The sequence below is a fragment of the Neomonachus schauinslandi genome, chromosome 14 (genome assembly GCF_002201575.2).
Source record: "Neomonachus schauinslandi chromosome 14, ASM220157v2, whole genome shotgun sequence".
In the NCBI taxonomy this organism is placed as follows: Eukaryota; Metazoa; Chordata; class Mammalia; order Carnivora; family Phocidae; genus Neomonachus; species Neomonachus schauinslandi.
The window spans coordinates 62344168-62367726 of record NC_058416.1 but is presented as its reverse complement, the minus strand read 5'-3'; the positions used below and the strand labels follow the sequence as shown (position 1 = coordinate 62367726).

At 48.5% G+C, this 23559-nt stretch overlaps 1 protein-coding gene across 2 annotated transcripts; it reads left to right on the top strand.

Moving 5' to 3' along the window:
* The first annotated feature begins 3098 nt into the window (after positions 1-3098).
* On the top strand, positions 3099-22128 carry CIDEA (cell death inducing DFFA like effector a). Of its 2 annotated transcripts, none has more exons than XM_021683002.1 (5): positions 3099-3162; positions 12162-12306; positions 13117-13263; positions 19562-19743; positions 21658-22128. In XM_021683002.1, exons 1-5 carry the CDS (start codon positions 3125-3127, stop codon positions 21803-21805), a joined length of 660 nt encoding a protein of 219 aa, XP_021538677.1. In that variant the 5' UTR covers positions 3099-3124; the 3' UTR covers positions 21806-22128. The 2 variants fall into 2 exon arrangements, with proteins under 2 accessions (XP_021538677.1, XP_021538678.1); XM_021683003.1 differs by lacking the exon at positions 3099-3162 and adding an exon at positions 3630-3653.
* Positions 22129-23559: the final 1431 nt, after the last annotated feature.

Genomic DNA, 23559 nt, shown 5'->3' with positions numbered 1-23559 from the left:
AGCCCACCGGCCAGTGCGTTTCAGCCTAATGTCCATCTCAGCTACAACCTCGCTGCCCTTTCTGTGTTTCTCCTCCCAGTAAGGGCTTCGCTGCCTCGCCGTCTATCCGATCGGAAATTTTATCAGAGTCTCTCCAGCTGCTTTCCTTTTTGTCCATCATCAGGTCTTGTGAAATGTTCCCTGCCCCCTCTCTACCCCTTCCCCTCCCCCACACTGTCAGTGCCCTTGACATCCGTCACGTGGGTCACCTACAGGCCCCCTGGCCCAGTCCAGCTTCTGAGCCACCCCAGAGTGGTCTTCTCAGATCTACGTCTGAGCAGGTCACCCCACCACCTCTGCTGGTTCCCCACTGAGAGCAACGGTGGCTATGTGTTCGGAGTGGTTCACTCCAGCATGGCTGCCCGGAGTGGTCACAGGGCATTCTCCTCTAGAAACCCCCACACACCCACCCAGGATGCCAGACACGCCAAGCAATGCAGGATAGCGCCCCCGTGCACCACATGCTCTCTCACGCTTCAAGCCTCAGCTCCAGGGTCCCTTCCTGGACACCCTGCAGGCAGAAGTCAACATTTTGTTCCCTTTGTAATTTGCATTCACATATTACCATGAACATAGCACCTCATTCATTCATTCATCAGTCCTTAACAAGCCTACCCCAAGTGCCTTAACATCCAGATGCTTCTCTAGACCCTAAAAAGATGTAAATTAATTGCACCTATTCCCCTGATTGGTTATTGGTGTGTCAGAATCTCCTGTGATCTTACCCTCTACTGTTCCAGAACAGGTCTAATACATTTGTCTCTCAGGCACAAGAAAAGTGCCTTATACATAAGGTGGGGATGTTTGGGGAGCTTGACTATAGACTGAGTACTAGGTGTTATTAAGAGATCATTTTTATTTTGTTAGGAGTGCTAATGTCACTGTGGTATGTGTGAGAAGGTCCTTGTTTCTTCAGAGATGCAAGCTGAAGAATTTTATGTGAAGAGGTTCGATAAAGATACAGATAAATAACAAGCAAATATGTCAAGACGTTAGCAGTGCTTGAATCCAGGCCCTGGGCGTAAGGGTGCTCACATAACGTTCTGCCTATATGTCCCTACATTTGAAATTTTTCACAATAAAAAGTTTTCTAAAAGGTGAATTGAGTTGACTTACCTGGACCCCGTTCTCGTCCATCAGACCGGGGATATGCTTTAGTCCATGTGGGCTGCTATAACAACATACCACAGAATGGACAGCTTATCAACAGCAGAAATTCACTGCTCACAGTTCTGGAGGCTGGAAGCCTGAGATAGGGTGAGACCTGGTGAGAGCTCTCTTCCTGGTTCATAGCCGGCACCTTCTTGCTGTGTCCTCCCACGGCAGAAGGAGCTAGGGATCTTTCTGGAACCTCTTTCAGAAGGCATTAATCCTACGCGTGAGGGCTTCACCCTCCTGGCTGAAGCACCTTCCCAGAGTCCCACCTTCTAATACCATCACATTGGGCATTACGACTTCAATATATGAATTTGGGGGTGGGACACAAACATTCAGGCCACAGCAGGGTCTCAGTGGGAGGAGCCTCAGTCCCAGTGGCATCAAGCAGAAAACACAGCTCTGTGCTCCACAGCAGGCCCTGTGGAGTCCAGGACTCTGGAAGGAAATTGCTTTTGGCTTCAACACCCCTTCAAGCAAGTCAAATGAGGTCTGTTGACCCCAGTGACCTTAAAGGGGAAGAAGTGTGTGCTTGTTTCTGTGAGCTGAATTGAGGAATGCCGACAGAAGGAGCCATTTTGGGTGACCAAATCAGGGTGCTAAAACAGAGTTGAGTCAGGAGAAGGGCGGTGCAGGTCAGACTCCAACTCTTCGGGAACACCTCTCATAATAGGGCCACCGGCACTTACTAATGACCTGTGGAGCCAGTTCCTCGACTCTGTGCAGGATAGCATGCACTAGCAACTCTACATCCTCGGAAGTGTCCCACTTTTTAAAGGGCTGGAATTAAGGGACTGTTACACACAACAAAAGACTTCTGCTTTGGTTTTGTAGGTAAGAGCTCTGTGGAATCCCTGACAGGTTCCCTGCCCCCTTCTGAGGTCTAAAACAAGCCAGAGTGCCTCTTCTGGGATGGTTATTTGTGGCATCAGGACCTGAACAAAATCCCCCTCCGCCCTAGCTTGTTTTTCTCTTGCCTTCTTCACTCTGAGAAAGTCTCTCTTTTTTTTTTTTTTTAAGATTTTATTTATTTATTTGAGACACAGAGATACAGAGAGAGAGAGAGAAAGCATGAGCAGGGAGAGAGGCAGAGGGAGAGGCAGAAGCAGGCTCCTCCCTGAGCCAGGAGCCGGATGAGGGGCTCGATCCCAGGACCCTGGGATCATGACCTGAGCCAAAGGCAGGCGCTCAACGATCTGAGCCACTCAGGCGCCCCCACTCTGAGAAAGTCTCTTACCTATAGCTAAAAGATTGTTAATACAGTCCAGCAGTTCCTTTACCCCTCCGTTCCGAATACCCTTCTTACTGCCCCCAAATGCCCATGATACAGCCGTGAAGCAACCTAAAAGGAAGGGAGCCAAAGTTCCCCCAAGCACCTGAAGGGCTACGTGTCCTGGTGTCTACAGCAACCTCCTCACCTTGCCAACTGGCTTGCTGAGCTCAGAGCGGGACGTCGTGGGCTGCAGTTTGGGCGCCAACCCAGCGCGGCCCTGGGGGTAACTCATCCTGCACCTCATCTCCCCCACCCTGGCCTCCCCCCGCATGGCCTGGGTTTGAAAACAGCACATCTGCCTTTTCACAGTCAAAGCCACGCTGCCTCGGCTGGTGATGTCGCCAGTTACTCCCAACTCCCAGAACGCGCAAGGCAAACATAGACTAACAATGACCATCAGGGGACCCGCGGAGCAGCTGGGGGTCGCGAGTGGTGGGGACCGTCCTCTGCAGCGGTCTGCGAGAGCCGCTTTCCCCGTAGGACCCCGAGGTGGCACGGACCCGGGCGCGCTCCCAGGAGGCCAAGCAGCGGCGAGCGCATTGCCAAGGTCCTCGCCCTGCGCGGGGCGGGCCGGCCGGGGCCCGGGGCGGGGCTGGCGGCGGGGCTTTAAGAGGGCGCGGGCGGGCCGAAGCCGAGCCTGTGAGGGGGACCCTGGCGATGGACACCGCCCGCGACTACGCCGGAACCCTCCTCAGGCGAGTGCGGCGCGAGCCCGGCTCAGGGCCACGCCAGCGCCCCACGTCCCCCCGCGCCCCGCATCCCCCAGGGCCCCTCGTCCCCTCTGCGCCCCGCGTCTCCTTGCACCTCATGCACCCCGCATCCCGGAGCGTCCCGCGTCCCCGCGCCACACATACCCCTGTGCCTGGGCACTCTGCGTCCCACCTGCGCCCGGTGTCCCCCCACGCCCTGAGCGTTCTGCATCCCCGTGGGTCTGGCACCTCCGTGAGCCCCTCGTCTCGCCTGCGCCCGTGGTCACCCGGCACCCCCTGCGCCCCGCGACCCGGAGCTGCCCGAGGTCGCGTCCCAGCCTACGCATCCAGCCTCACCTCTGTGCGCACGCCTTCGGGCAGCCGGGGTGGGCAGAGCCCGAGGCCGCCGCGGGGCTCCTTCCCCTCCTCCAGCTGGCCGCAGGTGCCAGGTGTGGCGCTCTCGAGGTGCGCGGGCATCCGCGGAGCAGGTGACAGTGGTGAGTGCGGGAGTGGCTGAATTTCTTCCTGCTGCTGCATCCGCCGGTGCAGATCCTCGAGGGCCCCCGTCCTGGGAAACCCGGGCAACGCCTCCACGGTGCGCGGGGACAGGGCTTCTAGGGTACCTCGGGATCGCGAGAGGAGCAGGGGCGCTGGTGGGGACACTGGGCGGCTTTGGGATGGTCCAGGCTTACCCCTAAAGACGAGGGAGGGCTCTGAGCTCCAAGGGGAGGATGGGCTGAGCCGAGAGCACCCCTTGGACTCTGAATGCGCCCTGACCCTGCTTGATGAATCCACCCAGGCTTGTAAGGGGGTGTTTGGGGAGAAGGCTCCCCCTCCTCGCCGCATCCGAGAGCGCCCTCCCTGCCCAGGGAGGGACCAAGGACCCGTGGACGCCTGCGGAGTCTTATCCCCTCTCCCAGGGCTTTGCCCCCCTCTGGGGCCTTGAAGGCACCACAGCACTTACCCTCACCCCAACCCGGCTTCCGTTCATCTTCATATTGATGTAGGAAAGAACGTTAGGGTTGGAAACCTACGGCCAAGAAAAGAATTCTAGAGAGGTCTTTGATGCAAAAAGGTTTATTAAAGCACGGGGACAGGACCCGTGGGCAGAAAGAGCTGAGGGTCATGAGGAGTGGCCCATTATATACTTTCAAGATGGGAGGGGGTTAGGGATAGTGTAAGCCTCCCAGGATCCTGAGGGGGGGCTAGCTATTGTTAGGAAAGGTCATTTATTACTGTTTAGTAGAAACTCAATCATGAGACCCTTCAGATGCATATGGGTGGGTCATATGCTTGGGGCATGATTGATAACATGTATCTTGGGCAGTAGAGCTAAAGGAAGTTTCCAAAGGAATTTTTGTATGTTAAAGTAGACTTACAGAATCCTGGGGGAGGTGGGGGGGGGGGGGGTGGGGCTAGGATTGTCTTTTGCCCTTAGCAAAGTATTAACATTGAGGCAGTTGAGTCCCTAGAGGAATGTCACTCTGCCTGTTTCAAGGACTTGTCAATGGGCTGTAGGTAGTAAGGAAATTTAATAATTTCTTTTCTGCTTTTGTTTCCCACATCAGTATCTTGACATACCCAATCCTGTCCTTGTTAATAAAATCCAAATATTGCATGGAAGTAATTTTTAAGTATAGATTTATGGAAGGGATAGTGCTTCTTTGAAGATCTTCAAAGTACTTCAAAAAGGATAGAAAAGCCCTTGAGTTCTTTAAAATGCAGGTTTTCAGAGGTGACTGATCCCATTTGTACCAAAGGGCAGAGGGACAGGGTAGGTTGAAAGGGAAGGATGGCAGGGACCGTCACTTTACAAAGCTAGTGTGATCTATAGGGGGCTGAATTTGCTGTGTGCAAAACTCAAGGTTAGAAAAATAGCTTCCAAAATGTAAAGGTGGTCTGTCTGAACAGCATGGGCTTTCTCTTTAAAAACAAACAAACAAATCCCCCAAAACCAGAAGTCAAGTAGTAGAGACCAGGGAGGGTGAGAAACAGACTTGTTTCATGCATCTTCAATAACGCATGTAAGCATAAAGGTAAAGCCTTGGGTTTCTTTCCTTTTTTGTTCCTCACCTCCCCCACCCCCCATACAATCCCGCTCCAGGGGTAACAGCTGTTGACAGTTTGGAGTGCAATTCTCAAATATGCAAACACACCCATTCTGCAACTTCTTGTGAGCCCTAGGGAGGTGGCAGGCTGAGGTTTAAGGACTGGTAAGTAGGCACTAATTCCTAGCTGGGGTTGCCTGGAGCGGGAGATGCCTGCTGACCCTGCCTTTTCACCTACAACAGGCTACCCAGATCCAAAATGCATCGGTGTGAGGTTTCCATTGGGTCAAGTGTGTATGGAGGGGACTTGCTTGTGAAATGTTGGCAAATTAAAACATAAGGGAAGGTCTACTCGACACATTCTTCTGAGCTTGGCAAACTCTAAAAGTGAGTGACCATTTGTTAGGGACACACTATGCAGTTCTTTGAAAGAAAATCTACCTGCTTCCAAAATAAACTGGAAGAAAAACAATGCATACTGCTTGTTGAAAGGAAAACACTTCTCTTCCCTGTCCTTCTTTAGAACCATGTCCAGGCTGAAGACCCATGTGAGCCACAGACAAGGTGATGGCCACGTTTGTTAGTTACAGTCTTGCTACTGTCTCCTCCGTGTTCCTTAATTTAACCTAGATGGCCCTAACTCTGTCTTTCATTAGTAGATGACTGCCTTTTGCCAAAGAAATAACTTAATCCACATACACATCTTTTATTAAGGTCAGCAATTCTAAAGTCTTAAACCAGTCATTAGTTTGTTAATCGTCTGTGATCCCTCAAGACCATAGTCATGGCGCAAGCAGCCTGAGGTCTCTTAGCAGAGCTCTGGACATCAAGGATGCCCACACCGGCGTGTGTTGTCATAGACAAAGCTGCTCAACCTTTGTGTCTGTCAGTGAGTGAGAGTGTTCACACCGACCTTGAAGTTGTTACAGAGCTGATAGATACTATACTGGGCACAAAATTGCTGCTTTTGTTGCTATTTGGTACAGCTTTCCTTTCCTTGAACAAGGATCTCTAGGTTGTATATAGCTGGCATTTCAGGACACATTTCACCACCTTCTTACTAGTGACATAAATAAGGAATTGCATTTGCTACAAGTAAATCTCCCCGGTTCCTGACCCTCACTCCTTCGTGGGTCTAAACTGTTATTTTATTTATTTATTTATTTATTTATTTATTTGACAGAGAGAGACACAGCGAGAGAGGGAACACAAGCAGGGGGAGTGGGAGAGGGAGAAGCAGGCTTCCCGCGGAGCAGAGAGCCCAATGCAGGACTCGATCCCAGGACCCTGGGATCATGACCTGAGCTGAAGGCAGACGCTTAACGACTGAGCCACCCAGGCGTCCCTAAACTGTTATTTTAATAACATCTCAAAATGTCCAAAGACTTCATGGTCATACACTGAGTCCTCTTACTGCATCAAGCATTTCGATAGGTTGGTCAAGGCCCAGACGGGAGCCGGCACAATCCCTGTGGGGCCGTGGTGCCCCATGTGTGTAAGCCCGTAAGGAGGCTCGGGCACTGCTGGGGAGGGGGAAACATCGCTGAGGCCAATACTCCTCCAGCTGCGGCCACTGAGTTAGACCCCGACACTGTCCCTACCGCTTGCCCAGATCCAGCCAGGCCTGATGTCCGCTTTTCAATCCTGTCTGTCTCTCTGCACTGCTGTACTGGACATCACCACTTCCCTCCCTGATGTCCTCGTTGTCCCCAGGCTTTGGTGGTAGTGCTTGCTTGGTTGACTTGCCTACCCGTGTCCACGCTGACTTACTCTCAGGTGGGTTCCTCCTTTCCACCTAACAAGAAAACGTGGGGCCGCTCAGACACTGAAACATTCATTTCATTCTGGATGTTCCCCGGGGAGTCGCTTACACGGCCTTACAGAACCACCTCATCACTGCTGACCCCAAAATGTTTCTCTCTGGGGGAGACTTTGTTCCCAGGCCTGCCCTTTTCCTCCTTCTTCCACTTTTGGAAGAAAAATCAGTCCATCGGGTAGCATAAAAACATGCTTTTTTATGCTCGGGGAGCCTAGCTTCGTTTTCCTGGAGTAAAGCTCACATCTGCCCACAGTCTGTGGCTCCTTGCTTTATTTGCCACACTGTTGTAAGTCGAGCCTCCTCAGTTCCCTCCGGGAAAAATACAAAGATTTCTCTGTTTTCCTCACTTCTGGGAGATATGCCCCCTCCCAGTTTTTAAGAATGTTCTATGAGGTCTGACTTCTCTTTTTGTCTCAATTTCCCCGAAACAATCTGTTTCCTTGAATAACCTGTTTCCTGGTTTTCCTTTTCCTTTTAGTGAGCTGTTTCCTTCGTGCTTCATAGGCTTGTCTGCACTTTCCCAGGAATTAGAGGGTGACGGACGTGTGATGTATCTAATCCAAGGCTTCTCAGAGCTCCTGTCTCGACTTTGATATATTAAAATATTGAGGGGAGAATAGCAACACATTTTAGGCATTGTGCTGATAGCCAGTGACATAGATTATCCTCTTGGGAGGACCAGGAGTGAGTTGGGTCAATATGTTGCTTTGTTCATTTAGCTAGCTAGTTAACCCCGCTGCCCCTTTAGCTGGAGCAAAGTAAATACTCCTATAACAATTGTTAAATAGGTTTAGTGTACATAAAATTTCATTTAACCCCTTTTTATGTTATCCATAAGAGAGTCTCAATTTTATATAATTTGATACATCAAATCACTCATCCTCTTCCTTAAAAGGAATATAAGGATTTAATTTAATGTAATTTATTTAAATTAAATAAATTTAATTTAATTTAATTTTCCGAGGATTTTTTGAGGTGCGCTCCATAAGCCTGTTCTCCGACAACGACCCAGTTCCCAGTTAGGAAAAGTAATGGGTAAGAAGAACATGGACTTTTTTTATTGAGGATGGCTATCTTGAGGGCAGCATGGAGAGGGAGGACCAGAGACCACTGCCAGCCCTTCTCTTGTCCGAAGTTAAAGACAATCAGGACTCTGTATAATCCCCTCCCTATACTACGTAACTGGAGCACTGGTGCTTCCTAAGGCGTGAATGTTGGCATCCAGTGAGGAGGTACAAGACCAGAACTAACTAGGTCAAAGCTGTTCGTGCCCACAAGGTGTGCCATTGGCCTCTGGCTCCTGGACCTAAGATTCCAGGACATGAACTTTGTTCTCCTATTTCTCTGATCTTGTTCTAGCCTGTCTTTTACTCAGTGAATAGATTGTGTGCCAACAGTAGGCTAGGGGTTGTGGGGAAGTCAGAAAATGTACAGACAGACCCTGGCCTCGGTGAGTACAGATTCTAGAAGGACTTCTGGTTCATAGCAATGATTTCCTGCTTTGTGAGGAGAAGAGAGGCTTTGCCAGAGAGGGTCCAGGGTTGCCCTGTCCCATAGGAGGGTTTTCACCCTTATAGGGCAGACACCGTGGTGCAAAAGTGGGAGCTGGACTCAAGCCACTGTTCTAGCACTTGCTAACTCTGACCTTATTCATTTCCTAACCTCTTGAGCCTCACTTTTGCTCATCTGACACACATGTCTTGTCAAGTTGTTAAGTAACACACTGATGTGCCCAGTGTCTGGCATTAAGTGGAATTAGTATCTTTCTCTCCTCCTCAGAGGGACTTCCCCCGGGAGTTGTAAGTTTCAGTGGCCATGAGTAGGTTGTCATCAAAGCCTGATCCTAAATGTAAAGCGTAATACGGAAAATCCTCGCTGCGCAGTCCACCAAATCGCTGGAGATGGAACTATGAGTGGATTCTCTGCAGCGTCAGCTCAGCAGAATGTAGGCATCTTGTTCGTCGGGTTGTGTAACTGAGGAACCTGGTGTAACGTCTTATAATCAGGGCAAAAGTTTAGAGGCTGTCTGCTGGCCTCACCGCTGTGTCAGTTCAAGGCTTGGATTCACTCGTTGGGTCTCTGCTCAATCTAATGGGGCACCTGAATCCGAGGTCAGTAACCTGGCACAATCCCCTTGCAGTTGCCTCACTAGGAATAAATAATGCATGGATTTTGCCAGCTTAGAAGGGAAAGGAGCTGTCTTTTCCTTCTTAACTGAGTGACCTTGAGAAATCACTCTGAGCCTCAGTTTTCCCATCTGAGAAATGGGGTGATACTTTCCCTGTAAAGTTGTGATGATGATGAGTTAACATGTTAAGAGCAAGCACAAGCTGGCCATAGTGAGGGCTCGGATGTGAGCAGTTAGGACGCGCTGATGCGAAGCTGGCTGAATACTCTTCAGATCAAATCCATGCTAACAATGCAGGCCTGATTCCTAGAACGCCAATTTGTTGCCGGGGCAGAGGGACAAGGTGCGGACACTCGCTATTATGGAAACCTTGCTGAAATTGGCTGAACGTGCTATGAGCATGAACTTAACCTGACAATTTTTGAGAGCTGGTTCATTACTATACTATCGGTTTTTCATATAGAAAATTACTTGTTAGGAGGCGCCTGGGTGGCTCAGTCGTTAAGCGTCTGCCTTCAGCTCAGGTCATGTCCTGGGATCGAGCCCTGCATGGGGCTCCCTGCTCAGTGGGAAGCCTGCTTCTCCCTCTTGCACTCCCCCTGCTTGTGTTCCCTCTCTCGCTGTGTCTCTCTCTGTCAAATAAGTAAATAAAATCTTAAAAAAAAAAAAAAAAAGAGAATTACTTGGTAAACCATTGAATTTTCACGATGTCCATTTGTAGAGCTTCAAGTTAGACCACATATTACTTAAAATACATATGCCTAATGCTAGTCTAGGCATTATGGGAGATACAACAGAGAAGCTTTTGTCCATAAGGAAATTCCAATCTGTTTGGGAAAATAAAGCATAGATAAATATACGACAATATATGTGTAGGTGTGTATGTATGTGTGTATGTATATGTATAAAATAAAGTACCAAATCCTAGGCGATAGGCATTCACAAAAAGTACAGAAGTCTCTAGAATTTTAGCCTTCATAGGGTTAATCTAGACAAGCTTTTACGAGTGTAAGAAAGCAGTGATGTCGTCACTTTGTATCTTCTACAAGGTTGCCCTAAAAATAAAGCCCTTTGTTTCATTCTCCTGAATGTCATTGTACAGACTATTTGTTCACATTGTCCACAACTACTTGAGCACCTGAAATCGGTAGGCACTGTTCAGGTGTGGGGGAGCGACGCTAGAGGTGCTCTTACCTCAGGAGCTGCGGAGATTAAATGAGGTCACGTGTCACTTATCACAGCACCGAAATGAAACAAGCTACCTGACACATCGCTAACTTATGTTTATATTCTTTTTTTTTCTTTTACGATTTTATTTATTTATCCGACACAGAGAGACACAGTGAGAGAGGGAGCACAAGCAGGGGGAGTGGGAGAGGGAGAAGCAGGCTTCCTACAGAGCAGGGAGCCCGATGCGGGGCTCGATCCCAGGACCCTGGGACCACGACCTGAGCCGAAGGCAGACGCTTAATGACTGAGCCACCCAGGCGCCCTGTTTATATTCTTTTAAATAATTTCTTTATGGATACATTCCTAAATATAAAACAGCCCCTAGTCCTGGGTGAAAACTACACATTGCTAGACTGGTCTCCAAGGAGACTGAAGCCCCGCCTAGAGCCAGGGCAAGGCGCATCTGCTTCTCCTTACGGAGTAGGTTTTAAATAACTTCTTGCATGTTTGTCTAAAAGCATGCGGTAGTATGTCAGAGGTGGCTTTGCATTTCTTTAGTTGCTATCGAAAGCCTCGTATGTTCCCGAATATGCAAACTTGTCTTATTCTTTAGTGTGAGGCATCTAGATAACCTTTCTGAGGCCAAGAACCAGTGCTTGGGTCATAATCCCAGCTCTGGCTCCTACCAGCTGTGGGGCAGCTCTCTGGCCTGATTGCCCTCCTCTGTAAATTGAGAAAATCAAGACTATATCACAGTTTTCTGAGGACTGAGTCAATATTTACAAAGCAAATGTTGGGGCCCTGGCTGGCTCAGTCGGTGGAGCCTGCAACTCTTGATCTCGGGGTTGTCGGTTCGAGTCCCACGTTGGGTGTAGAGATTACTTAAAAATAAAATCTTTAAAAACAAAAGTGTTTGTTAAATAACTACTAAAGCTGTAAGTTTCTCATTTATCCCCATTATATGTATGTGTGTGTATTTGGACTATAGATACACATTTGTACGTGTGTGTGTGTGTGCGTGTGTGTAGTATTTGCAGGTAACTAAAATTTGATAATCAAGGGTTGGAGATTATTTTCCTCAGAAAATTGTCTTGATTTGGTTTTGTTAGTTATTTTCCTTCTCCGTGGTAGTTTTTCTAATACTGAAATTTTGAATTAATTCTTTCTTAAATGTGGAACTTACTCCAAAGTGTCATGTAACGTATGACCCAAAGTTCTTTTCCTTCTTGTTATTCCAACCACAATTATTATAGTGTTCTGTTGTTCATCGTTTATTCTAAGTTAATTTCTAAAAATTAGTTTATTGCTCTAGTGACCAATATCTGGCTTTTCGATTCCTGGCTTAGTCTTACTGTACAATATGTAACTTTTATGCATGTGTACCTAATTCTTTAACTCTGCTTGGCCACTTCATAGCCTCTGGGAATCTTCTTCTTTTCTTTTCTCTTTTTTTTTTAAGATTTTTTTCATCTGTAAAAGCCATGTTTGCAGCATAGAATTCTTATTTCTTGTTTGAGTTCGATACCCTTACCATTTCTTTCTCACGTAGTTACTACAAGGACTTTGAATGTTCCAGTAAAATAGGTGTAATAATATAATGGTTGTGTTTTTAATTATATATATATATGTATTACATATATATATATAACTTGTTTGTTTTTTGGTATCAGGATATATGTGTATATATATAAAATTTTCAATAATCCCCAACTATTGATTTTCTTTCTTTCAGATGCAAATATTAAAATTGTTTTAATTTTGTGTACTTCAAACCTCTCTTTAAAGACTCTTTTTTGAAGATAACGTCCAAGATATTTTTACTTTTCCCCTCCATTTCCAGGCCCCTGACGTTTATGGGATCACAGACCAAGAGAGTCCTACTAACTCCCCTCATGCACTCGGCTCGCCCGTTCCGGGTCTCCAGCCATGACAGAAGCAGCCGGCGAGGGGTGATGGCCAGCAGTCTGAAGGAGCTCCTCAGCAAGGTGCCAGGAGCCACAGCGCCTCCCCACCACTCGCAGGAGGGCCCCTGACCACACACGGGGCTCTGGTCTTGGGTCCTAACCCAGTGCAGAGACAGAAATGTCACTGTCATGGCCTCAGAGACTCTAAGGGGAGAAGAAAAAAATGAAAGGGAACATTATTGCTTCTCTGTACCATAAAAGATTTAGCTGCAGAAACAAAGGCTTTAAAAACAGTCATCAACTGATAATGTAGCCTTTCTTCTTTGACAAGGGAGAATACAGGGAAGCAGCAGGCTTTGGAAATCTGTTTTCGGTTATAAAGCCCAGGGAAGAATAGTCCTAAATCTAAAACAGTGTCCTAGATCACCAAATAAGGAAGAATCACAGACTCTCTGGAGCCTATGGAGTTGGGTCAGGGAGACATAACCCAGACGAAGACACCCATGGAAATAAGTGAGCATCCCACGTGTAGACGCTGTAGCAGGAGAGATGTTCAGATATGTGATGTGAGACTAAGGCTCTTTATCGTGTTGCTGCATTATTTATTTTATTTGTCAAAATAAGTAATTTTAGAAACTGTAGCTATTACCCAGTGTCTTCATTTGTCTCATGTCATTGAAATCTCTGAAGAAGATAGATCCATTAAAAATCTGCACTTCTCTTTTTCCAGGCAAAGAGTAAATCATAGACACCGGTGAAGGTAGATCTTTACCACTAAAATTTTAGCAAGATCAGACAGTATTTCTGAAACTATAACTTAATCAGTGGCTTTGAGTGGTCAAAATGGAATCTCCTGCTTTCTTCCATGTCTTCGACGCATTGCCAATCTAGACGCTGGAAGCCTTAGTTATCACCAGCGGACTAGTCAGTTTGGTGCTGGAAGAAGACGGAACCGTGGTGGATACGGAAGAGTTCTTTCAGACCTTAGAAGACAACACACATTTCATGATCTTGGAGAAAGGGCAGAAGTGGACACCGGTGAGCAAAAACACTTTTTTTTTTTAAACAGGAGTTTATTATTTATTTATTTATTTATTTATTCATTTGACAGAGAGAGAGACAGCGGGAGAGGGAACACAAGCAGGGGGAGTGGGAGAGGGAGAAGCAGGCTTAGCCGACTTTTTACGCACAAAAGTGCATTCCCTATTTTGGTGTTGTTTTGCCCTCTTTCTAAATATATACCTTGTGTTCCCCTAATAACTGGATCTGCTACCCTCAACAGGTTGCTTTCAAGTATTCCTAGGAAACTTAGCATCTTAATGAGCCTGGGCTATATGATTTAAAGTAAATAATTATTTTTTTTATTTAAATTCAATTAATTAACATGTAGTATATTATTAGTTTCAGAGGTAGAGGTCAGTGATTCATTAGTCTTATATAACACCCAGTGCTGATTACATCAGGTGCCCCCCTTAATGTCCATCACCCAGTTACCCCATCCCCCCAACCCCCCTCCCCTCCAGCAACCCTCAGTTTGTTTCCTATGATTAAGAGTCTCTTATGATTTGTCTCCCTCACTGATTTCGTCTTGTTTTATTTTTCCCTCCCTTCCCCTATGATCCTCTGTTTTGTTTCTTAAATTCCACATATGAGTGAGATCATATGATAATTGTCTTTCTCTGACTGACTTATTTTGCTTAGCATAATACCCTCTAGTTCCATCCAGGTGGTTGCAAATGGCAAGATTTCATCTTTTTGATGGCTGAGTAATATTCCATTGTATATATGGACCACATCTTCTTTATCCATTTGTCTGTTGAAGGGCATCTGGGCTCTTTCTACAGTTTGGCTATTGCGAACATTGCTGCTATAAACATTGGGGTGCATGTGGCCCTTCTTTTCACTACATCTGTATCTTTGGGGTAAATGCCCAGCAGTGCAATTGCTGGGTCGTAGGGTGGCTCTATTTTCAACTTTTTGAGGAACCTCCATATTTTTTTCCAGAGTGGCTGCACCAGCTTTAAAGCAAATAATTCTGAGGAACAGGTTTAGGCCAGTAAGGAGCTACAGGTCCTGTTCAAGTGTGCAGATGTGACCTGGTGACCGTTCCCAGTCTCTGTCCTGAGGAGGCCAGCAAGCTAACATAGCCAGTGAAGTTAAGTAGGGGTGTGTGTGTGTGTGTGTGTGTGTGTGTGTGTGTGTGAATGTACAGTGATTTAGAAAGGTAAAGAAGTTGAATAAAGGTTTCTATATCCAGGAAAACGACGGATTGTATATATCTTGGATCCCACTATAAAACACTTAAAAGTGTAAAGCAAAATATTAAAACATATCTTATATGCTTACTGACCTTCAAGAAGGGAAAATCCTCAGAGGCCAAAACTCTTATGGGAGCCAGAATCGAGAGAAGCAGCTTACCTGTGAGCATCTCACCTGTGGCCATCCACTCACCTCAGTGACTAAGGGCTGCAGTTTTGACAGGGGCTGACAGGACAGGAGACAAAGTCTTGGGCTGACACAAGGTAAGGGGCCAGATTAGAGATGCCCACATAAAGCAGAGAATCTTAAAGTTCTCTCCTAAGAATCTATAGACTCAAGCTGCCCGCATGAGGTTTTAAGGACTCTTGATTCCAAAAAACATTCAAGCTGAGAGTTTAGTTTCCCGAGCCCTGGGGAGGGGAGCATCGATGGAAGGAGTTTATCCATTGAGTTCTATTTGCTCAACTGGTCCCTCCGTCCAGCCCCAGTGAGGTGGGGTTGATTGTGTCCCCATGTAACCAGTAGGAGCAAATAGGCTCAGAATGAGCATTGATCCAGGCATCAGAGAGTTTCCATTAAATTCCAACAAATGTGAGTTCACAGTCAGATCATAGAATGTAAGGACTTAAGGCACTGTATGTGAGAGTAAGCAGAAATAATGAAGTCAGACCTCCAAAGACCTCAGATGTTGGAATCATCAGATAGAGAGTATAAAATAAATGTATTTAAAATGCCCAAAGAGGGGCACCTGGGTGGCTCAGTCATTGGGCGTCTGCCTTCGGCTCGGGTCATGATCCCGGGGTCCTGGGATCGAGCCCCATATCAGGCTCCCTGCTCGGCAGAAAGCCTGCTTCTTCCTCTCCCACTCCCCCTGCTTGTGTTCCCTCTCCCACATTCTCTCTCTCTGTCAAATAAATAAAATAAAATCTTTTAAAAATAAATAAATAAATAAATTGCCCAAAGAGGGGCACCTGAGTGGCTCAGTTGGTTAAGCGACTGCCTTCGGCTCAGGTCATGATCTCAGAGTCCTGGGATCAAGCCCCGCATCGGGCTCCCTGCTCGGCGGGAAGCCTGCTTCTCCCTCTCTCACTCCCCCTGCTTGTGTTCCCTCTCTCACGGTGTCTCTCTCAGTCAAATAAATAAATAAAATCTTTAAAAAATAATAAAATAAAATAAAATGCCCAAAGAAATATAAAAGGTAATCAAAAGTAAGACGGGACAAGAGGTAATCAGAAAGGACTCAGTAGTCTTGAAAGAATCAAATAGAATTTCTGGAAATTAAAGTAAATGGAGACAGGCAGCACTGAAGATACGTCTCAAGAAGGTTCCATGATGTAGCACAAGAAGGTAGAAGTGGAAAGCACGACGGAAGTTGGAGACATGACTGAGAAGGTCTCATGTATATTTGACATCCTTAGGGTGATTTTTTTTTTTAACAAGACAATGCATAAATCATTTTTAAATGATAAATTAAATTTCATTAAGAATTTTGTTCATCAAAAGATACTATAAAGTATGTAAACCAGTAAGCCACAAGTGGGCAGAAGGTGTTTTCAACATAATCCAACAAAGGATTAGTATTTGATAAATTTAGGAATATCACAGAAATCAGTTATGGATACAATGGACAATCTGATAGAAAAATGGGCAAAAAACAGGGACAGGTATCTGCAGAATGGACAGTAAAATATAGGAAAAAATCTTCAACCTCACTGGTGATTAGGAAAACACAGGACCACAATAAGATACTCTTTTACATCATTAGATTTAGTATTATTAGGCTTTCCATTTTTTTAAAGATATGGAGCAATGAACTCTCTACACTCCCACCAGCAGCTGTTTAAAACGGTGTGCCTTTACCCCATAGTATTGAAGCACCACCTACAACCCGGCCAGTCTTCTCCTAGACATATGCCCGGCATGCAGATACCCAGCCATGAGCTACTATATCCATACACATAAAGAAACACTCCAGTGTCTCTTGCTTGAATGGAACCCTCTTCAGCTGTGAAAATGCACCAAGTACGGCTATAGGTATCTCTGTGGATAAATCTCGTCAACTCTGTTGAGTGAAAATACCAGAATAATCCAGTAAGCAAGTGATCCTCAAATTTTTGACCTCAGGACGCCTTTACACTCTTAAAAATGAGTGATGACCCCAAATAGCTTTTGTTTATGTGGATTTCAATAGAATCTATAGATACCCATCAAGCAGAGGTTCTCGACTGGGGCCAGTCTTACCCCTTGAGAGGCATTTGGCAGTATCCGAAGACATTTCTAGTGGCCACAACTGGGGTGGAAGGGCCACTGCTGGATTGGAAGAGCATAGGGTGAATTAGACAAACCTTTTAAAAGACAATCTTGAGCTGGACTACTTTTTGTTTGAGAAAGATGTTGTGGGCAGAATAACGGCCTCCCAAAGATGCCCACATCCTAACCCCTGGAGTCCATGAAGGTGTTCCTGTACTTGGCCAATGGACCTAGCGGGTGTGGTTAAGTTAAGGATCTTGAGCTGGGGAGATGGGCCTGGATAACCTGGGGACCTGTGCTATCACAGGGTCCTTACAGAGGGACAGGAGGGCCAGAGTGAGGGCCAGAAGCAGGGAAAGAGGAGGGGAGATGTGAGGAGCCAAAGAACGAGAGCACCTCCAGAAGCTGGGGAAGGCGAGGGGGCCCCGTCTCCCCTGGCAGCCTCCAGAAGGAACATCTCTGCCGGCTCTCTGTGGCCTGCCAACCTCCAGATTGTTAGGGTCTGAGTCTCTGTTGTTTCAAGCCACTGAGTTTGCCGTAATTTGTTACAAGAGCAACAGGAAACTAGCTCAGAAGGGAAGGGCAGTTTGTGTTTGTTTTTATAACAGACACTGAGTTTGTGGGCCCTCAGCGCGGGTGGGCGCCGGGAGACTGAGCCAGAGAGAGGGCGCTGAGAGGCCGTGGGCACAAATAATCCTGTGGGCTGGTGTGTTCAAGGGGGCGGGAGGCCTCGCAGCCCCCTAACAGCCTGCTTGACCAGCGACTTGGGGTCGATGTCTTCTCTTGACTTAGACCTTTCAACCATCTTCCCTCCAGTGGAATTGGGCACCTCTGAGCTGATGATAAGGGGTAGGATAGATCCTACCCCCTTGTAGGTGTGTGTTTTTTGTTTGTTTTTTAATCAGTGAGGCCAGTTGTATTTAACTCCAACGAGAACGGCCCGCCAAGAAGTAGCCGCCAGGGGTCGCCCGTCTTCAGTCTGAGTGCTGGGAGGCTTGGGAGGGTGCCGTAGGACCAGGCCGTGTGGCGAGCATTTCTCCTTCCTTGGCCGGCAGGTCGGAGAAATCCATGTCACCACGGAACTTGTGAGGGCTTGATTTTGATTTAAGACCCAATCTTAAGGATGACTTTTAGGGGGCATAAGATACAAACTTCCATACGTCAGAAAGGAACATGAGGCAGTGAGAAAGAACAGTGGCCGGATTTTAGGTAAAACCCTCCTTTTCATTCTATAATCTTCTTTTTATTTTTTAAAGATTTTATTTATTTATTTGACAGAGAGAGACAGCAAGAGAGGGAACACAAGCAGGGGGAGTGGGAGAGGGAGAAGCAGGCTTCCCTCTGAGCAGGGAGCCCAATGTGTGACTCGATCCCAGGACCCCGGGATCATGACCTGAGCTGAAGACAGACGCTTAATGACTGAGCCACCCAGATGCCCCTCATACAATAATCTTAATTTTTAAAAAGAATGTTTCCTAGGAGTGCCTAGGTGGCTCAGTCAGTTAAGTGTCCCACTCTTGATCCCAGCTCAGGTCTTGATCTCAGGGTCATGAGTTCAAGCCCCTGTTGGGCTCCACTCGACTTAAGAAGTAATAATAATAGGGCTGCCTGGGTGGCTCTGTCATTAAGCGTCTGCCTTCGGCTCAGGTCATGATCCCAGGGTCCTGGGATCGAGCCCCACATCGGGCTCCCTGCTCTGCAGGAAGCCTGATTCTCCCTCTCCCACTCCCCCTGCTTGTGTTCCCTCTCTCGCTGTGTCTCTCTCTGTCAAATAAATAAATAAAATCTTTAAAAAAAAAAGTAATAATAATAATGTTTCCTAAATGCTGGACGGTTAATACCCCCTAAAGAGGCAGTAGGACCTCTTGTGCATTAAACAACAGGCTACCACCAGAATCTCTTGTTGCATATGTCCTGTGTGGGAGGAGAGAAGTGTGGCTCCAGCAAGAAGGGTCTGGGTACTTTTAGGGGAATTTATGTTTTACCTTCACATAGTCATTGTTGTCATTGGTGAATTTAACAGTTCTAGCCTCAACTACTCCCAACCCCAAGGGTTCCTGAGACGTAGTACCTTTGAATCCTGAATACTGCAAGATCCGTGTGTGGAGCCAGCCCTTGGGAGAGTCACCCCCAGCACAGCTTGGTTCCCTTCTTGCTTTTTGCAAAACGTTCTGTGGGGAAGACGTTCTCGTGCTCTTTGTAAACCTAATGACTGACAGAGGTCTCTGGCTTTCTCCCCTGACCTGAAGGGTCTACTGATATTTCAGGAGGACCTACATGGCGTTGGTAACCAAACAGCTTTCCGTGTCCCCAGGAGGTCCGCGTTCATCCAGGGCGGTGACTAGAAAACAGAGGCAGCACCCTGGCCCTTGCTTTAGCCACTTGATTCTGAAGCTTCCTGCCTGGCAGCCTCTTGTAAAATGGAAATAGCTGCCCACTCCTCTTTAAGCAGACCGAGCTATAATCATGAGATCGTCCACGTCAGTCAAGTCACCACGGGTGGCCCTAAGTGCCTGGGCTGGATGTGCTCGGTACCTCATGCCAATATAGCATAGCCATCCTACAGTCCGGGCCCCGGAGCCAAACTGCACTCATCCCAAGTCACGAAACTGGAAGTAGCTTGGGGAAGGCTAGTTCCTTGTGGTTTGGACACGGTAGCAATAGGAGCATATTGATCTGCTGAAAACAGGCCTCAAGTAAACAGCAGCTCAGTCACTAACAGGTTTTAAGCGAGCACAGTCAAAACTAACAACAACCTAGAATTACGGGATTTGCGTGTCACAGCTGGAGAGGCTCCTAAAGTCTCTCCCTCCCTTCCTGGTTCTAGGGTGGCAACTACATCTCAGCTCTCCAGCAGCCAAAGAAGGCGGGAATAGCAAGAGTCACCTTCGACTTGTACAAGCTGAACCCCAAGGACGTCATTGGTTGCCTCAACGTGAAGGCCACCATGTATGAGATGTACTCGGTGTCCTACGACATCCGGTGTACGGGAGTCAAGGCCCTGCTGAGGTAACCCTTCGGGGGTCGGCTGGGGGTCTGGGAGCTGCGTGGGCGCTGCCCAGGTGGCCCGTCCCCAGCTTGCTGCCCTGCCCTGTCCTGACCGGCGGCTGCCGACCTTCACTAGTTCCTGTTGTCCTGTGGGCGTTTATGCCACAGACTTAATCAGAAAACCGAAAGTCTTGAGCCAAAATGTTTTTTTTCCTCCAGAGACCATTAAATACTACATGGAAACAGAAACTAAATAATAAATAGAGAGCAGAACCAAATTTCTTTTAAAAATGAGGGCTGTGCATGTGAAAGCCTTTATTCTAAGCAATGAATGACAGCTACGAGGGAGCCGTGGCAATTCTGCCCTGCTTTGCCCAGAGTGGCCACCCAGACCTGGGTGACGACTGTCCTGCGTCTTCTGTATTACTGCCGGCCTGAAGCTCCAGCCAGGGGGCACTGGAATGCTCCTTTTCCACACACTGCCAGGGCACCAGCACCCCACAGGCTGGGGCCAGGCTGACGGCACGGCCCCCACCCCCAGGCCTGAGCCCTGCATGAGAGGGCCCCCTGCAGTCCCTCCCAGCCTTGCCTCTGAGCAGCCGGCTGTGGGACTTTTAACATGCTGCTTAACCTCTCTGAGCCTCAGCTCTATCATCTTTAAAATGACAAGGATGCTTCCAAGTTCTTTATGATTGCCTGGGCTCTAAACACACCTACTTCTGTCCCCTAGTAAAGACGGATTGATCCTCTAGTACCTAATTCCCGTGGAGGGATGGATGGAGGGGCCCCTGCTTCTCAGAGGGCTCTGGCTCCTTCTCGCCACTGGCCCCGTAGGGACCACTGTGGTCATCCCTGAGGCCAAGTGCAGGGCAGGAAATGCTCTGGAAATGAGATTGGTCTCCTCTGAGGGGGCCGCGGGCCCGGGCACAGAGTTGGCTCCCGCAGTGCTTCTGGGTGGCCTCTGTTTCCCACTCAGACCCATTAATGGCCAACTCGTAGACAGCTGTCACTGTCCCCGTGTTGAAATCTTGACTCCTAGGAGAGCTTCCTCCTTTGGCTGAGATGGGAGAAAATAGCTTGATTGCTTGATTTTCCTAAAGTGAGACAGGAGAGTTATACCAACTTAGAAAAATATAATGAAGAAAGTAAACCTCATCCAAAATCCTGCCTCAGCAAAATCTTTCTTGAGAGGCAAATTTGGCCTTCTTGTCCCTAACTCTTACCATCTGAGATCTGATGGCCCCACAAGCAGCCACAGAAGTCATCCAGGTCCCCACATCGAAAGCATCATGCCAGGGTCCTGTCATGGGACCCCAGGGGCAGGGGGCTCTCCAGAGCGGCGTGGCTGATCCCCAGGCCTTGTGAAGTGACAAAACTTTCAAAACTGGAATGAAATCCTTTTGCTTTGGACTCGGTAGAGAGTAAGAATTTGAGTTAAAGCCCCCTTTTTAGTCTGAAATAACGGGAATGCCAGGCTTCACCCCAGGGCTTAGATGCCAGAACAGGGCCCAGTTGGGATGTCCCAGCCACCCTAAGCCACCTGGGTCACAGGGCCACTCTCCTTCAGCCTGGCCTCTCCTTTCACACCCGACTAGGCTGATTTTAATAACAGGCCCCACACACCTGAAGTGGCCAGAGTAAGCAAGCTGCCAAAGGACAGGACACACTGTGTGCCTTCTCCGTGCTTCCTGACGACTGTACAACAGGCCACGTCTGGAAGTGGCCGGAGGAAAGGTGGTCCCAGGCCTCCTGTGTCAGCATCTGCACATCAGCCAGTCCTGGCGGGCTTGGGGGGGACAGGTTCCCTACGGCATCAAATGTGAGCAGTGCCTCCTCTGTGCACAGGTTTGGGGGTGTTGAGGAATTGCTGCGTGTCTGCCCCTGGCTGGCCCAGAACGCCCAGCCTGACGTGCACCTTTGTCCCCTTTGTTGCAGGAGCCTGCTGCGCTTCCTGTCCCACGCCGCCCAGGTGACGGGACAGTTGCTCATCTACACCGGCTCGTACATGCTCCAACTGCTGGGTGATACAGAAGAGCAGGCTCCTCGCAGGTCACCCTCCAGACGGGGGGTCATGTGCGGATAAGGAGGCAAGCTGCAGGGACCCCGGCGGCTCTTGACCCAAACATTCCCTCCTGATTGATGATTTTAAAGATGCTTATGTTCTAAACCACATGCATTTGTACACTGCGGGTCACCTGGGCTCGGGGGTGGCACCCAGGGGAAGGAGAAGGAGTTGACGGCCATGAGATGGGGCTGCACAGTGGGATGCCCCGGAGGGAGGAGAAGTGTAGGGGCCTCTGATGGGGGAGGGGAGGTGGCTCTGGAGCAACACAAACATGCATGAGGCCCTTCAGCTCCTCACCTCCTGCAATAAACCAATCACCAGAGCTACTTTTCATGTGGGTAGATCTTCCTCGTGTCTCTTTTGTGTTCCAAACAAACAAAACTTCTATATATAAGCAAAACTCAGCCAGAAGTGCTCCGCTAACAGCTATGATCACTTTTGAGTCTTTGTTAAACTAATGGACCCAGGACCCTGGGATCATGACCTGAGCCGAAGGCAGACACTTAACCGACTGAGCCACCCAGGCGTCCCTGTGTTTTTGTTTTTTTCATTTTTTTTTTTTTAATGTAGGTCCTGAATGAGTCCAAAGGGACCCAAAAGCTTAAGAACCTGAAGTTCTGGAGGTCTTCAACCAATGCTTATAGCTTAAACACACACACACACACAAACCCAGACTTGATGATGCATGGCACTAGTGGACCATGTCTTCGGTTCCTAATGTCACCAGGGTTATCAGGTGGGACCCCTGGTTGCGAGTGGCAGGACACTGACCCAGGCCCCTGTGAGCCGAGAGGGGCAGCTCTAGCTGCAGGCACTGCTGGGTACAGGCCCTCCAGTGAGGTAGCCAGGAATCTTGGTCCTGCTTCCCTCTGAGTTGGCCTCCTCTTAGGCGGCCCTCCCCACATGAAAATGAGATGCCAGGAAGTCCTGGGGCTGCGTGGTCCCCGGGGCCCAGGGGCGAGGGTGTGACATGCAGGGCCACACACCAGGTCCGGCAGGCACAGAAGGATAAGCCCCAACCACACAGATGGGCTGGGGGCAACGTGGCTCCCCAGAGGAAATGGGGGCGCTGCTACTAGAATAAGGGGGAACACGATTTGTCTCCTAAGATGGTAGGAGACAAATGTCCTCCAATTCAGATTTGTGATTTCCTCTTAGGAAATGTTACCCTGGAGGCCTTTCTCCTTTCCTGGCCGGCAGTTCAGTGAAAAGAAAGCCCAGCAAAGAATGCCCCACACCGTTTCTACGGCCCAGCCTTTCCCGGGGGCCTCGGCCTTGCTGCCCTTCACACACAGTCCAGAGAGCCTCTGGGCGCTCGGCTCCGTCCTGGGCTCTCTCCATTCCTGAGCTCCTGCTTGGAGAGGCTTTTCCTGGCAGGAGAGGCAAGAGTAAAGGAACCACACAGCATTCCTCAAGACACAGCCCCTGCTTTTAGCATCGTGACAAAACAGGCATTTTTAGCACCCCTGCCCCCTTCTGCTCCTGTCTCCTTCCAGAGTCGGACGCTGCAATGGTAGAGGCGGTTTCGCAGAGAAGGCTCAGAGGCAGTGCCGGGCTGCCCCCCACAAGCCTCCCTGGTAGAAGGTTTCCTATATAAGGAGCTCTGCTCAGAAGCCTGCCCTCCGCGGGCTGGGGCTGGAGCTGCGGCTGCGGCTGGGGCTGGGCCGGGTGCTCCAGGAGGAAGGAGAGGACCCCAGAAACTGCTCACATCTCACTCGCTGAGCCGCCTTTCCAGCACCTTCGGAGGAGTGGAGCGCTGCCCCTGCGTCTCC

Coding starts and splice junctions, on each gene's coding strand:
- CIDEA (XM_021683002.1), top strand. CDS start 3,125: ATGGACACCGCCCGCGACTACGCCGGAACCCTCCTCAG. Junction 3,163..12,161: donor TACGCCGGAACCCTCCTCAG/GCGAGTGCGGCG, acceptor CTCCATTTCCAG/GCCCCTGACGTTTATGGGAT. Junction 13,264..19,561: donor AAGGGCAGAAGTGGACACCG/GTGAGCAAAAAC, acceptor TCCTGGTTCTAG/GGTGGCAACTACATCTCAGC.